The sequence below is a fragment of the Vipera ursinii genome (genome assembly GCF_947247035.1).
Source record: "Vipera ursinii genome assembly, chromosome: 3".
Lineage (NCBI taxonomy): Eukaryota > Metazoa > Chordata > Lepidosauria > Squamata > Viperidae > Vipera > Vipera ursinii.
In genome coordinates this window covers 207586961-207603154 of record NC_139516.1, presented here as the reverse complement: position 1 = coordinate 207603154, position 16194 = coordinate 207586961, and the positions used below count along the sequence as shown (strand labels likewise).

The following is a 16194-nucleotide window of genomic DNA, read 5'->3' as shown; positions in this document are numbered from 1 at the left end:
GGGCTGTGGACTACAGGTTGGCACTACAGTATGGGTTTAAACATGACCTGTGCTAGATCAGATTCATTTTTTACCTTTTTCCACTGAAGATCCAGTCATCTCTTTTCCACAACATCTCCTGGATGTCCTCCTTAAACCTAGGAGAACATTGACATTGACCAAACAGAGACCACTCAAGAGAAATCACATCACGTACTCAGGCTGCCTTCTGACTCTTCCAGCAGAATATCAAATTCTTGCCTCTAAGCATCTTCTGAGATCTATTAGGAACCAATAGATGTTTATACGGATCAACTCAATGGGCCCATGTGCCCAGTGGAGGAAGTGGGCAGTGGCAAATCTCCTCTGAACGAGGAAGTGATTGAAGCATGATAAAGGACTCAACTTCTTTGAATTTTACCCAATCAACAAGTGAAAGTTGTAAGCAAGATAAGGGCCACATGGTTTTGGTGAGCTGATTGCAGTGGAATCAGAGAACTAATTAACACTTGGTCAGGAGGAAACATGGTAGGAGGGAAGTTGAACATTTTTGGGAGACAGAACTTATAGGAAGTACAAGTACGTAGAATCATGAAGCTGGAAGGAATCATGGAGGTCTTCTAGTCCAACTCCCTGCTCAAGGAAGAAGATCTTATATCATCCCAGTCAAATGGTTGTCCAGACTATTTTTGGAAACTTCCAGTGATGGAGCACTCACAACTGTGGGAGATGAGCTATTCTGTTGATTAATTGTTCTCACTGTCAGAAAATTTCTCCTTCCTTCAAGGTTGGAACTCTCTTTAACAAGCTTCCACCCACTACTTCTTGTCCTGCTCCCTGGTGCTTTGGACAATAAGTTGACCCACCTCTTCTAGAGACAGCCTCTGTCAGGACCCACCCCAATCCACATCTTAGGAAAATAAAGAACTCTTGGAGTCAGGTCTTGTCCAAAAGGAGTTTTTACTAGGACATAATCGGTTGTAGAATTACAAGACAGGATCTGGCATTGTGTTACACTTTGATACCTTATAAAGAGTTGCTGATTCAAACCCCTACCCTCAAGCCCATTTGGTCAGACCCACATCAATTTAACTTAGGTGTCAAACCCTTTCGTGGGAAAGAGGGATCTTCCCGTGCCTTCATGACTATTGCCTCCTTCCCTTTCAGATTCAAATGGAGATACAAACCAGATCTCCTTTTCCCTTCCCTCCCTTTGTTGTCCTCAGTTCAAAAGGTTTTCCCTGGTCTTTGACTGAATAAACATCTTCTCTTCTCCCCTCGGGAAAATGGAAGAATCCAGGGAGGGGTATAATATTGTAGACATACATTTATGAATGGGATATAAATGGATTCTGACAGCCCCTCAAGTACTGGAAGACAGTTAATGTGTCCCCTCTAATCCTTCTCTTTGATAGGTTAGATATACCTAGCTCCCTCAAATGTCCATCATAAAGTTTAGCCTACATATACTTTATCATCTTTTTTGCTCTTCTCTGCACGCTTTTCAGGGACTCAGCAACCTTTTTTGCAGTGTGATGACCAGATACATCTGGCCCAGAGGGGACAGGAGGCACCAAATTGTGACCCAAGAATCTCAGTTAAAAGAAACTAAAGGGAAGTGCTCCAAAACTTTGCACAAAAGTTGCAATCCAGCGAATCAAGGATTAGCCAGGATCATCTGGCTTCAGAATTAAGTTGGTGGGACCTCTTTTCTTCACAGAGACAAACTCAGAGTTGTGTTCCAGGATTTGTGTTCAGATACCTCTGTTTTCATGAATTCCAATTCCTTTATGAATTTATATTGGACAAGTGTCTCCTAATTATCTCAAGATATTTGCTTCTGACATAAGTGCTCAAAACGTATCAGAGCTAACTGAAGTCTTATATGTTATATGCCATCTCAGGCTGTTTGGGCCCAGATCCTACCCATCAGATCTGTGTCCCAGTCCGCTCGTGGAATTGTATGGGAACCTGATATTGGGACACTGTTTGGGTATGTGGGTTTTTTGTTTGTATCTTGTCTTTGGTTCTGGATAATTCCTGGCAGAGTGTGGTTGTGGGTTTGTGGGCTATTGCTGTTTGGATATTTATCAATGCTAAATGCCTTATTCCGTCCTATTGTAATTGGGTACTTGGCAATGCCAGCTACAAGAAGGTTACTCTTTCCCTTGTTTTTAATGAAATTGATTTCTAAATCATAAGATTGATGCTTTTCTTTTAATCTCCTTAAAAGGAAGAACAGGCTGCTGTTCTCTGGCTGCAGCTTACAAAGCTGCTATGATGCTGGCCATGATGCTGTGGAGCAGGGGTGTCAAACTCAATTTCACTGAGGGCTGAATCATCATTATGGTTGCCCTCAAAGGGTCAGTTGCTGTCCCCTTCTTTTCCTCAGGCTTGCCCCACATAACCCTCCCCTCTCCTATCCCCTTCTCTCCCTCAGGCTTGCCCCACAGGACCCTCTCCTCTCCTATCCCCTCTCTCCCTCAGTTCTTGCACCACAGATGCCTCCCCTCACCTATCCCCTTCTCTCCCTCAGGCAGACACCTCTCCTATGCTATCCCTTTCTATCCCTCAGGCTTGCCCTATAGGAGCCTCCCCTCTCCTGTCTCCTTCTCTCCCTCAGCCTTGCCCCATAGACACCTCCCCTCTCCTATCACCTTCTCTCCCTCAGGCTTACCCCACAAAAGCCTCTCCTATCCTATCCCCTTCTCTCCCTCAGGCTTGCCCCACAGACACCTTCCTTTTCCTATCCCCTTCTCTCCCTCAGGCTTGCCCCAGTGACACCTCTCCTTTCCTATCCCCTTCTCTCCCTCAGGCTTGCCCCACAGGAGCCTCCCCTCTCCTGTCCCCTTCTCTCCCTCAGGCTTGCCCCACAGGAGCCTCCCCTCTCCTTTCCCCTTCTCTCCCTCAGGCTTGCCCCACAGGAGCCCCCCTCTCCTATCCCCTTCTCTCCCTCAGGCTTGCCCCACAGACACCTTCCCTCACCTATCCCCTTCTCTCCCTCAGGCAGACACCTCTCCTATGCTATCCCTTTCTATCCCTCAGGCTTGCCCTATAGGAGCCTCCCCTCTCCTGTCTCCTTCTCTCCCTCAGCCTTGCCCCATAGACACCTCCCCTCTCCTATCACCTTCTCTCCCTCAGGCTTACCCCACAAAAGCCTCTCCTATCCTAACCCCTTCTCTCCCTCAGGCTTGCCCCACAGGAGCCTCCCCTCTCCTTTCCCCTTCTCTCCCTCAGGCTTGCCCCACAGGAGCCCCCCTCTCCTATCCCCTTCTCTCCCTCAGGCTTGCCCCACAGACACCTTCCCTCTCCTATCCCCTTCTCTCCCTCAGGCTCGCCCCACAGGAGCCTCCCCTCTCCTGTCCCCTTCTCTCCCTCAGGCTTGCCCCACAGGAGCCCCCCTCTCCTATTCCCTTCTTTCCCTCAGGCTTGCCCCAGGGACACCTCTCCTCTCCTCTCTATCGCTTTCTCTTGCCCCCTCACTCCTCCTCCTTCCCACCAAACCCCCTTCTTTTAATATCCTCTCCTCTCCTCCCCCATGTGTCTGCTCACTGCCCAGCTGGCATTTTCACACAGCACTCATCAGCTGGAGCTGCATGCACTGGTTCTGGCATCCCCTGCCAAATCCCGGCAGCCCCACAGCTCCAGCTGACTCTTCCCCCAAAGAGTGCTTGTGGCTGCCGGCCACCCCCACGCCGCCAGAAGCCCCCATCAGCTGGAGCCACGTGCGCCGATCTCGGGGCCTCTGCAGAGCCCCAGCAACACCACAGCTCCAGCTGACTCTCCCCCAGGCCTCTCTGGCACTGCCATGACGTAGGCTCACCCACATACTCAATCACCACCTCCTATTAGTCTGCTTGCGGGCCAGATCTAAACACATCACAGGCCGGATCTGGCCCGCAGGCCTTGAGTTTGACAGGTCTGCTGAAGAGATTGTTTTCATTTATTGTTATCGCTAGGATCACCATCACTATTATGTTCCTCACCATTGTTATGCCCAGGTTACAGATGAGTAAACTGCACATGCTGTGAAAACTCCATCTACATTGGAGGAGGAAGCTGGTCATGATAGTCCCTTCTTCTAGAAACGTGGTTGGTGGGAGCAGAAATACTACATAGCCCATAGCCAGAAAATGTACCATACATCCAGGAAGAGGGAGATGGGGATTGGTGCAGCTAGAAGGGTGGAGAACCTTCCCATCATACACTACCATGTGCTGTTCTGGCTGACCTCTACAAAACTGTATTTTAAGCCCTTTCTGGGTCCACAATAAGGTCTTCCTTACATGTTGATGTTGTGGGAGATACCAAGATATCAAGAGATAAGCAGCATGTATCCACATCATAGTTCAGATGAATTAAAACAGTGTTTTCCAACCAAGGTCACTTCTACTTGTGTGGACTTCAAATCCCCAAATTCCTCAGCTGGCATGGCATTGATGAGAATTCTGGGAGTTGAAGTTCCCATGCCTGGAAGTTCCCATGGTTGGGAAACACTATTTTAGAAGCAGAGATTAGGGATTAAAGCATCGGTGAGGGATGCTTTAAACTGCATTCCTGAAAAGGATGGAAATAAATAGCCTTAGTGGTTCTGTAATGAAATGAAGTCCCAATCAACCTGGGGCACTGATGATGTTACCTAGTCTGGTAACAAAATGTCAGCAAGCAACCAATCAAGTTCAGAGAGCACCAAGGAGTCCACAACCTGCATTTGTATGAAGACATCCTTGGTGCATCACCTGATATTAAAAATGAGATATTTTGCAGCTGGGATGCTCTGGAACTACTCATATATGGATCAAGGTTTTTGTATTGACCTAAAGAGCTGTTCTTTCATTTTGTAGCTGTCTGTCTATCTGCCTTTTCAGCCTGTGTTCAAGAGATGACTTTGTTCTGTACCAGCCTGCTACCAGCCCTGCAGAAAAGGCAGGGACAACCCCTTTTACAAGAAGGCAAGAGGCTGGAATTACGCCTGCCAAATTTATTGCTACAAAAACAAATAGAACAAAACACAAACCAAGAAACAGGAGCTTTTCAAGCGGTTGCCTTCAGCAAACCAGCCCTCCCACGCATTCCCCCTTAAGTACAGTTCAGGGCGTGGCTTCTCTCTGCCTCCTTCCGAGGAGCCCCATTGCCTTCCTCTGTTTACTCCTGATTGACTGCCTCCTGCGTCGGGCATCCTTGAACAGGGCCAGCTGTGGGTCATCTTCATCCACGCTGTCAGGCTCACACAGCTGGGTCTGCGTCGTGACCAGGTGAGAGGGGCCTGGCTGAGGGCTCTCATCAAGCTGTCCAACCCGCTCAGCAAGCTCTTCAACACCCCCCTCCTCCTCCTCCTCCTCTGAGTCGTCCGACCCAACTGCCGAACCCACAGGCTGACCCTGAATCACAACAGACTTGTCTTCTGATATAATGTTTAGGAGGTTTGACGGATGGGCAAAGAGGGAGAGAGAAATGCCGTTAGAATGTGTTAGTATGAGCCATCAGGTCAGGCATGAGGTGAACTCTGTAGGCACCAGTCTAGCAACCTAGAATAGAATAGAGCTGGAAGGGACCTTGGAGGTCTTCTAGTCCATCCCCCTCCTCAAGCAGGAGTACCTATGCCATCTCAGACAAGTGACTGTCTAGCCTCTTCTTAAAAATCTCCAGTGATGGAGCGCCCACGATTTCTGGAGGCAAGCTGTTCCACTGGTTGATTGTCCTCACTGTCAGGAAGTTTCTCCTTAATTCCGGATTGCTTGTCTCCTGGATCAGCTTCCAACCATTGCTTCTTGTCCTTCCCTTTGATGCTCTGGTGAACAACCTGGCCCCCTCTGCCTTGTAGCAGACCCTCAGATACCGGAAGACTGCTATCATGTCTCCCCTGTTTCTTCTTTTCTTTAGACTAGCCAAACCTAAGTCCCGCAGCCGTTCTTTGTATATTTTAGTCTCCAAGTCTTGGATCATCTTAGTTGCTCTTCTCTGAATTTTTTCCAAAGTCTCAACAACTTTTTTTGTAGTATGGTGACCAAAACTGGCTGCGGTATTCCAGGAGTGGTCTTACTAGGGTTTTATCAAGCGGTACTAATACTTCGTGTGATCTTGATTCTATGCCTCAGTTTATACAAGCCAGGATTGTACTAGCTTTTTTGGCTGCCACTGCATACTGCTGGCTCATATTCAAGTGATCATCCACTAGGACTCCAAGGTCCATCTCTTGTAGACCACAAGAGAAAAATGACCATTCTTGGAGCTGCAAGGCCACTGAGAGACAGAGACAAGGGAAGAAAAAGAGCATAAGGAAAAGCTGCAAAACCTAGCAAGCTTGCAAACCAGGCCAAGTCCATTGCATGTAGCAGCCCAGGCAGTCATGTGACTGTAGGATGCTAGAAATGGCTGTAAATATGGGCCAGTTGTCAAGTGCCCAAAATCATGTGTCTGCAGGATAATGGTGGTGGCCATCGGAACTTCGGAACTGGGCCATAAGTATCCCCAGGGAGCTCCATTGTAACTTTGAATGGTGGCTAAGTGAGCAGTCATAAGTTGAGAGTACCTGTATGCTGAACCACAAAGATAAAGACTGTTGAGTTCAGCTCAACTCCAGGTGATTTCAAAACTCAGCTACCAAGTCTGTGTAGTTTTCTGGGCCATAACATGGAAGTCATTAATTCTTACCTTCTTTTTGAGATGTTGACTTCCTAGTCTGGCCTACCACTCAGAGATTTCCCAGTAGCCTGTCGTTTGAGTATAACGAAGCCTGAGTGTTTGCTTTTTCAAAATCACCATCCTTGGCTAGATGTTGCTCTACTAACTTGTCAACTCCATTCAGATCTTACCTGGCATGTTATGCGAATCCAGCCTCACATTCCTTCCTGATTTTCAGACTCCTGTGAATTCCTTTCATGGTTGCTGGGCTATATCAGGGCTGACTTAGATGAGACAAGACAAGATGCAAGATATTGAATATATAATCCTGACCTCATTAGCTTCCGCTGTCATCAACCCTTCAGATATTTATTTGGGGGAAAAAGGCACCCGGTGCTCGGTCCAATTTGCCCCTTGTTGGATATGTGCCTCGAAGTGTATTCTTAATGATGTCCTTAATCACATCAGTTCTACTTACATCTTTCTCAGAGTTGGCATGGCCACACATGCCAACATGGTAGATGGAGGCATCTTATAGACAAATATGCATGCTGATGTCAAGGTAGATGACCTCATGCCACTTCAATTTTTTTCATTCTGTAGATGAAGCAGTGTTCAACTCCTCTCCACAGATCCAAAATGCATGGATTGCTTGTTTTTCAATGATTTTACTTTATTTACATCTCAAATTGACCAAACCCCAAGGCATTATTTAAAAGTAGAAGAAAATCAAACCTGAAGCAACTCGTAATGAAAAGGAGGAACCAACTGGTTTTTTTTAAAGCCATAACTACAGTATCCACTAGAATAGCTACTATACTAGTATAGTTATGTAGCTGTAGCATCCTGCTTTAGTCACCACATTATGTAAAAAGATGTTAAGACTTTGGAAAGAGTGCAGACAACAGCAACTAAGATGATTAAAGGCTGGAGACGAAAACCTATGGAAGAACGCTTGCAGGAACTGGGTATGGCCAGTCTACAGAAAAGAAGGACTAGGGGTGACATGATAGCAGTATTCCAGTATTTGAGGGGTTGCCACAAATAAAAGAGGGTCAACCTATTTTCCAAAACATAAGAAGGCGAGACCAGAAATAATGGATGGAAACTAACCAAGGAGAGAAGCAACCTGGAATTAAGGAGAAATTTCCTGACAGTGAGAAAAATTAACCAGTGGAAGGGCTTGCCTTCAGAAGATGTGGGTGCTCTATTACTGGAGGCTTTTAAGAAGAGATTGGACGCCACTTGTCTGAAATGCTTTGGAGTCTCCTGCTTGAGCAGTGAGTTGGACTAGAAGTCCTCCAAGGTCCCTTTCAACTCTATTGTTCTATATTCTACTGCTAAAAACTACGGAGTCCTTGGTGCTCTCTGAACTTGGCTGTTTTCTTGAAGACATTTCATTACCTAAGTAGGTAACATCATCAGTGCATCATTACCTAGTTGGGTAATGAAACCTCTGCAAAAAAACCCAACCAAGCTCAGAGAGGACCAAGGACCTCACAATTCAACGCTGAGCTACAAATATTTTCCCCTACTACTAAAAACCCAGCATTGTTTTTAGCGGTTGTCCATGCTGAGTTGGTTGATTGCTCAACTGATTCATTTTAGCAGGCTTCTGGGCTGCTCCATCTGTCAACTGACTTTGAATGGAAGTGCGTATGTTGTGGCCATTGTCTCCTTCTCTTTGAGTGACTCTTTCAACCTTGCCTCTTTGCTGTCATCTGCTTGATTTTCTGACGAGCATTGAATTATGTCAACGAGATTTTCGTATAACCTCATTGTGGCAGGGTGGGGTGAGGATAACTTTTCATGATGCAGCAGCAGCCATGCTTCTTCTGGTCTTGGAGAAACCTTCTGCTCTTCTGAATAAAGAGACAGACAAAAGTGATGGACTTTATGAAAGAAAAGCCACTGGATTCTGATGCTTATTTCAGAACGACAGAATTAGAAGGGACCTTGGAGGTCTTCTAGTCCAACTCCCCCCCCCCCCCCAGGATGATGAAGGGAGGCTCAACTGAAGTTCAGTGTGTTCATTTTCATCTGTTAGTACAATTCACTGGCTAGCATCAAGGAAAGTTTGGCTGCCTTTATAATTCTAATTAGTTCAATTTTACTTTAGAGCTTACAGAACACACTTGCGTTTAGCTCATATCATGCACTTTGTAGACTTCCAAGTGGAAAAATTGTTTCTACCGCAGGGATTTTTAAGCAAGCTATTTATAGCTTTGTTTAAAGGGACATTCAGAATTTGTAACTGGTGGTGCCTTATTGTCCTAAAGATAAAAATGTTCTTGAGTTCGCTTTGATCCTTAATGAATGCCTGAAGACAACGGCACAGTTTTCTTTTTCTTTTTTATTAAAGAGTTTTACAAAAACAAAATTTTACAATATATCCCCAAATCCCTCCCACCCCAAACCCACCCACTTCCCCCCCACTTCCCAGAGCTAAATACAGGATTATAGTTACAATAATCATATTCTAAATAAAAATTATGCATAATATACAATTAACCAAATTTATAATGTGCTTTAACTCCCCTTTAACATAACTACAAACAAAGTACCAATAACAATATCCCACTAAAATCTACTCATAAGCTAAATGGAACTTTTTAGTCCCATATTTGTTCTGAATATAATTTATCCATCTCCTCCAAACTGAAATATATCTTTCCTGTGAATGATCTTTCAAATAAGCAGAAATCTTAGACATTTCTGCAAGATTCGAAACTTTAAACACCCATTCTTCTATAGTGGGCAAACTATCCTTCTTCCAATATTGTCCCACCAGTAACCGTGCTGCTGTTATCATGTTCAACATCAAGTTAGTTTCTTTAACAGCACAATCTACAACAATACCCAATAAAAACAATTGCGACAACGGCACACTTTTCTTGATGGCAATAAAGAAATTATTTGTTATTCTCTTTTTTTCCTGGGGTACGTTTTGTCTCTTCTCACCGTAGACTGCAGCCCTAATATTTCCAAACAGATCTGATCTTGGCTTCTCATCATGGAGAAGTCAGGCCAGCTGTTGGCATCTCCCACAGTCTCCTCTCTGGTAGTAAGTTTTACAATTAATTTTTGTTTCAGACTCGTAAAATGTGAAAAACTGGAACTTGGTGATCATCCAATCTCCCTTGCCGTTCAGTGAAAAAATGGAAACGATGTTTGATTCATTTGCTGTAAATTGCCTACTGCTTCATGCATACCCTTGCAGAAAAGCATCCAGTCAATAATAGTAATAGCACTTAGACTTATATACCACTTCTCAGTGCTTTACAGCCCTCTCCAAGGAGCTTATAGAGTCAGCATATTGCCCCCATCCCCAACAACCTGAGTCCTCATTTTACCGACCTTGGAAGGATGGACGGCTGAGTCATCCTTACCAGCTTGAGCCAGTAAGACTTGAACTGCTGGCAGCCGGCAGTCAGCAGAAGTAGCCTGCAGTGCTGCATTCTAACCACTGCACCACCACGGCTCTATTGGAGAAAAGCTATCTCTCTGGTCACTAAAATGTTGAAGATAACCCAAGAGCACATAATACGTAAAAAAAAAATCATACGAATTTTACAAAAGAAATATATATTCCGAATTGCATTTCCTTTGTCCTGAAATTCACTTTTATACAAGATTTGGTGGAAATCAGCTGAGCTATTTTGATAAAAAGAGAAAATCTGGGGGTGGGAAGGGTGGGTGGGACACTCAATGTTTGCATGCCTACCAGAGGCTGCTTCTTGGAGAACTTTTTCAAGGAAGCTCTTTGGTTTGAGTCAAAAATATTTTTTGCATTGCATTGAGCAAAGCAAATCATATTTGATTATAATTTCTGGAAAAAAAATAATTATGTTGTAAACTGCCCAGATTTGTTGGACACAAGATGCGCAGCAAATAAAACTTCAATTACCATAACAAAGCCTCCATTGGCATGTGGAAAGTGCTAACTGATTATCAGAGAAGACCAACAAAGGGGGCTGGAGGCTAAAACGTACGATGAATGGTTTCAGGAACTGTGTATGTCTCGTCTAGGGGCAAGCAACCTTGGCTCTTTTATGACTCGTGGACTTCAACTCCCAGAATTCTTGAGCCAGCTATGCTGAGGGGAAAGGGAGAGGTTTCCAAGCTGAGCCATGGCTGGCTCAGGAATTCTGGGAGTTGAAGTCCACGAGTCATAAAAGAGCCAAGGTTGCCTACCCCTGGTCTAGTCTAATGAAGAGAAGATTGGGGTGATATGATAGCAGTCTTACAATATTTGGGAGGCTGTCTCAGAGAGGCTCAACAGATTTTCCAAGGCACCAGAAGGCAGGACAAGAAGCAACGGATGGAAACTTATCAAGGAGAGTTCCAACCTAGAATTAAGGAGAAATTTCCTGAAAGTGAGAACAATTAATCAGTCGAATGGCATACCTCCAGAAACTATGGGTGCTCCATTACTGCAGGTTTTTTAGAAGAGATTGGACAGCCATATGTTCAGAATTGTATAGGGCAGCGGTCCTCAACTTTTCCGGCTCTGCAGATCAGCAAAAGCGGCAATGGTGGTAGTGGCAGGGATGGCTTCGCACACACGCATGCTGCTTGCACACTTTTGCACACATGCACATACTGTACATATACATATGCTACACACACACACACATAAAAAGAGTCTTGAGAGTTAACTAGGTTGATACTATATGGCAGACATGTTAAATTCACAATGTCACGTGACGTCACGCAACGTATCGGGATGATTTTGCCATTGCCACCAATGGGGTGGGCGTGGCTTCCACATGACGCATCCGGCCCGTGGGCTGGCAGTTTGACATCCCTGCTATATGGTATAAACCTATTACAGAATCTGGTTCTTCTGCTTTGGATACTGAGAAGCCCCCTCTTAGAAGATAGCAAAGAAAACCGGTCATGGAGAGGATGTGTAGAGTCTGACAATACTACAGACCCTGATCAAGCATCGCTTACATGCCATGTCCTGGATAGAAGGAAGTGAACTTCCAATGATCTTTTCTGCTGTCCTCACCACTCTCTGCACTGCCTTTCTGTGTGAAACTGTAATACCTCCAAACCACACAGTAGTACAATACGATGATGCTTTCAATTGTCCCTCTGTAGAAAGTGGTCAGGGCAGGGGAAGGAAGATGTGCTCTTCTCATACGATGCAGAAAATGCAGACGCGGCTGTGCCCCCTTCATCAGTATCTCACTGTGGAGTGACCAAGCCAGCCTACTCATCAACTGCACACCTAGGAACTTGATACTACATACTAGCCACCTCCAGAGTTGCATTGTTAATACTTGGTGGATATCTTTAAATCTCGTTTTTGCCAAACTTCTTAGGAACAAAAGCCACAATGCTGTCGAAAGAGTTGAAATGTTTGGATTGATTTGCTCTCCACCGGATCAGATCATCACTCTGTCTGGCTCAGTGGTGCCTAACAACTGACAGAAACAACCAAGTCAATGGGGGAAGCTGGGTTCATTTAACAACCGCAGTAATTCACTTAACAGCCATGGCACAAAGGATGTAAAATTGGCCGTCTCATTTAGCAACCACCTTGCTTAGCAATGGAAATTCTGGTTTCAGTTGTGGTCGTGAATTCAGGGCTACCTGCATAGATTTTCAAAAAGCTTTTTTTAAAAAATAAATAAATAAATGATTTATGTTCCTGAGCTGTGGTTTGCCCTTGGTCTTCAAATGTGGCAATAGAGAACCACAGTCCATAAAGTGGCGAGAACAGGAAGGGGAAATGAAATGGTTTTCATTTGCATGCAAATTACATTATAATTGCATTAAATATAGGTAATTGAATTAATCTCCATCCAGGTTTTCAATCATTCCCCCCCCGATGTCACATTAACATTTATAATTTAATAACCACATTTGGAGGACCCTCGAGGTTGTATATTAGGCGCTGGGGACTGCCTGTTCCTTTGACTTTTCCAAAGAGGGAATTTTTGATTTAAATTACCCACGGTCTTCTTCAGCAGCAGAAAAATGGCAAAATATATATTTTGAGAAGAATGTGTGCTCTTGTTAACTAAATCTAGATAAACTGGGACAGTGCACTTGGAATTGTAATAACTTGATCGTATTCTTTAGATAGGGCTGCATTTCAAGGGTTGTTCTTGTCTTAGTACAAAAGAATGTCATTATAATGGTCCACTGCAGAGTCAGCCAGATGTTTACAGTGGATTTGGCCTCTTTGTCCACCTATCGAGGTCCTTCCCAGGGATCTGGGATAGGCAGATGTTGATATTTGATGGTGTTAAAGTTACTGTCGCAGGATGCATGCTGTTCCAAGCAAAACCTTCTTTTCCCATTGACTGATGGGGATTTTCTCAGCGCTGATGGTGTTCAGGTTCTCCAGATGTTTGGGGATTGCCCCCAATGCATCTATCACAATTGGTACTATCTTTGCTCGTTCTCCTTCTATCTGCAGATCTTTGTACTGCTTTTTGGATTTTTCTCTTCCATTCTGCTATCTCCAGGTTACTGCTGTGTCCACTATCCAGCCTTTTTTATTCTTATCGACAATTGTTAAGTCTGGGGTGTCATATTGGCAGGTGATTCTTCTTCTCCTTATCAATAATAGCATTTTCCCAGAAGTGCAGCATCTACTTTTTTTTTAGATCAATTGAAAAAAAAAGTGTTTTTAATGATAATTTAAGGCCGTTAATTATGAACTTTACGATGGTTAATGAAATATCATTAACGACAGTAATTGAAATGTATATGCCACATGACTCCCAGTGACTCTAATTCTGGATTGCAGGGATGAAAAAAGAATATTAAGCATTTTTCTGATGTGGAATCATTGCAGGCGGCACATGGGTCCCAAACGTTCTCTCTAAAAATGCTCCATATAGGAAATTAATTCGGGTAGATTTGATGTGGTTGAAGCAAACCCTGGGAAACTGTGCCTGGAGTAAATGATGATTGGCAAATGGTTCATTTCCAGGTAATAAGGAATCTTGCTCCTTTGAAAAAGTCCTTAGACAATCAATTCAAGGCTGGAGAACTTCCCATGGCCAGGATGACAGCTGCTGTTTGGAGTCCACATTTTTCCAGTTTCTACAATGCACATATACAGTATGGTACCTGGCAGTAGCCACAATGGCATCACCTATATAGGTAGACAATGGCAATAGAGAACAACATTTCCATCACTAAGTGATGTGATCGTAAAGTGAGGGTATGCAAGGGGTGAGGGATCCTTGGTGCTGTCCCAAAGGTGCTTTTTCCAACTTGTTTTTTTTTCTTTGAAAACCTTTTGCTTCTCCTCCAAGAAGCTTCTTCAACTCTTCTTGTATGAGAAGAGAAATGTTTTTACAGAGAGTACCAAGAAAGACCAGTTGCCTTTTTTTTTTGTAAAGAACCTTGGGGACAGCTGTGAGCTGGATGATTGAGAACAGGGGTCTTCAACCTTGGTCCTTTTAAGACTCGTGGACTTCAACTCCCAGAATTCCTCAGCCAGGCCCGCTGGCTGAGGAATTCTGGGAGTTGAAGTCCATGAGTCATAAAAGGGCCAAGTCTGAAGACCCCTGTTTGAGGATCTCCATAGACAGGTCTACTCCTGTGTTCATAGTACTGAACCTCAAGGTGATGTGCTAAAGCTGAACGGTGGAATTTGGAACCCCACCAATTAATCAGAATTGAAGAAGCTTCTTGGATGAGAAGCAAAAGGTTTTCAAGACAACTCCCCCCCCCAAAAAAAACGAAAGTCAGTTGACTTCTGGAAAAAACACTTTTGGGATAAGAGAGTAAACCATCTCCCTCTCTCTTGTCTCAAACATTGTGATCTTTCCTCTTATCTTGAGGGCTCCAGTCCTTTCATCCTTCTGCCCCCTCCCCCAGTTGCAACCCTCCCTCTTCCATCACTTATCCATGTTGTCCTTTTGCTTCTCCAGGTTATGGCCACGCTGCCCCTGGGACGAATGCAGGGAAGGCCTTCTGCATGTGCTACGCTGCGCTGGGCATCCCGCTCACCCTTGTCATGTTCCAGAGCCTCGGCGAACGCATGAACACCTTTGTCAAGTACCTCTTGCAACGGATGAAGAAGTGTTGCCGGATGAGAAGCACCGAGGTCTCCATGGAGAACATGGTGGCCGTCGGCTTCTTCTCCTGCATCGGCACCCTTTGCATCGGAGCAGCTGCCTTCTCTCATTGTGAAGAGTGGACCTTCTTTCAGGCCTTCTACTACTGTTTTATCACATTGACTACAATCGGGTTCGGAGACTACGTGGCCCTCCAGACGAAAGGAGCCCTTCAGAGGAAGCCGCTCTACGTGGCCTTTAGCTTTATGTACATCCTGGTGGGGTTAACTGTCATCGGGGCTTTTCTCAATCTGGTTGTTCTCAGGTTGTTCATGAACATCGAGGAAGAGAGACGGGAGGCCGAGGAGAGGGCCTCCCATTCGGGGAACCGGAGTAGCATGGTGGTCCACATTCAAGAAGACTCTCAACATGTCCGTCCGCGGTACAAGGCCGAGGTGACGGATCTTCAGTCTGATTGTTCCTGCATGTGTTACAGGTCCCACGAATACACCAGCCGGGTGGTTTCCCACCAAAATTCCTTCAGCTCCAAACTGAACCTCCAGTACTTTCACTCCATCTCCTACAAGATTGAGGAGATCTCACCAAGCACATTAAAAAACAGCCTGTTCCCGTCTCCCATCAGTTCCATCTCCCCTGGATTGCACAGCTTTACGGACCATCACAGGCTGATGAGACGACGGAAATCTATTTGAAGGCATTTTCTTTGCAGGGTTTGGGGTTGGGTGGGCGGGCGGGTGTTTGTTTCCTAAGATTATTATTTTTTAAAGCAAGCAAGCAAGCAAACAAAAAACAAAAACAATTCCTCGAGTGAACCAGAGTGAGGCTAACATAAATCCAGGAGGGACAAAAAAAAAAGGTATTCAAGGGAAGGACACCAATCACTCCCTCGAAACTCAGCTCTGGCGCACGAAGCAGACTTATTTTCCAGCAAAAATAATGCCTTACAATTTCCCTTCCCTCTGCGATCCGAGATCTGAGGTGACGGGAATTGGGTATTTAAATTCCAAAGTTACGCACCTGTGAGCTTTTTTCTGCCCTTTGGCACTCTTTAACCTAAAAACAAAACAAAACGAAAAAAAACAACCACAAAACGAAAACCTCTTTCTTCTCCTTCCTAAGCAGGTTGTGATGTGTGTGAACTAGGGTGTGTATGCGAGTGTTGAGTGTGTGGGTACGGGTGCACACGCACAATTCCACTGCTAGTGCCATGCGACTAACAAAAGTATCTTATCGAAGCATCAGGTATATCGTTTTGATTTTTCTATCGATTCTTCCTCTGGAGAAATTACGTTCTGGCCTGCTTTCTTTGTTCCAAAAAGGGAGGGAGGGGGCGGGGGGGGAGGGAGAAATGAAGAAAAAAAAAAGCGGAGGCGATAGGAAAGAGCTGCAGTTTTCCAGTTTCTTTCTTCGTTTTTTTTTTTGCTCAGTCAAGCATGCCACTGTAAATGGTCAATCCTACCAAGCGGACCCTTCTAAGTTTTCTCTGTTTCTAAAGGCTAGATTTTATTAAGATTGTATTCACTTTTTTATTTGTCTTTAAGAA

At 44.8% G+C, this 16194-nt stretch overlaps 1 protein-coding gene across 1 annotated transcript in view; it reads left to right on the top strand.

The window, feature by feature from the left end:
* The window catches only part of KCNK9 (potassium two pore domain channel subfamily K member 9), a gene marked incomplete at its 5' end in the record, with an annotated part of 125279 nt that extends 109519 nt beyond the window's left edge, over positions 1-15760 (top strand). The window contains one exon of the mRNA XM_083360093.1: positions 14505-15760. Within this exon, the coding sequence (XP_083216219.1) occupies positions 14505-15343 (839 nt within the window). The 3' untranslated portion in view covers positions 15344-15760. The remainder of the gene's footprint in view (positions 1-14504) is intronic.
* Between the last annotated feature and the right edge of the window lie 434 nt (positions 15761-16194).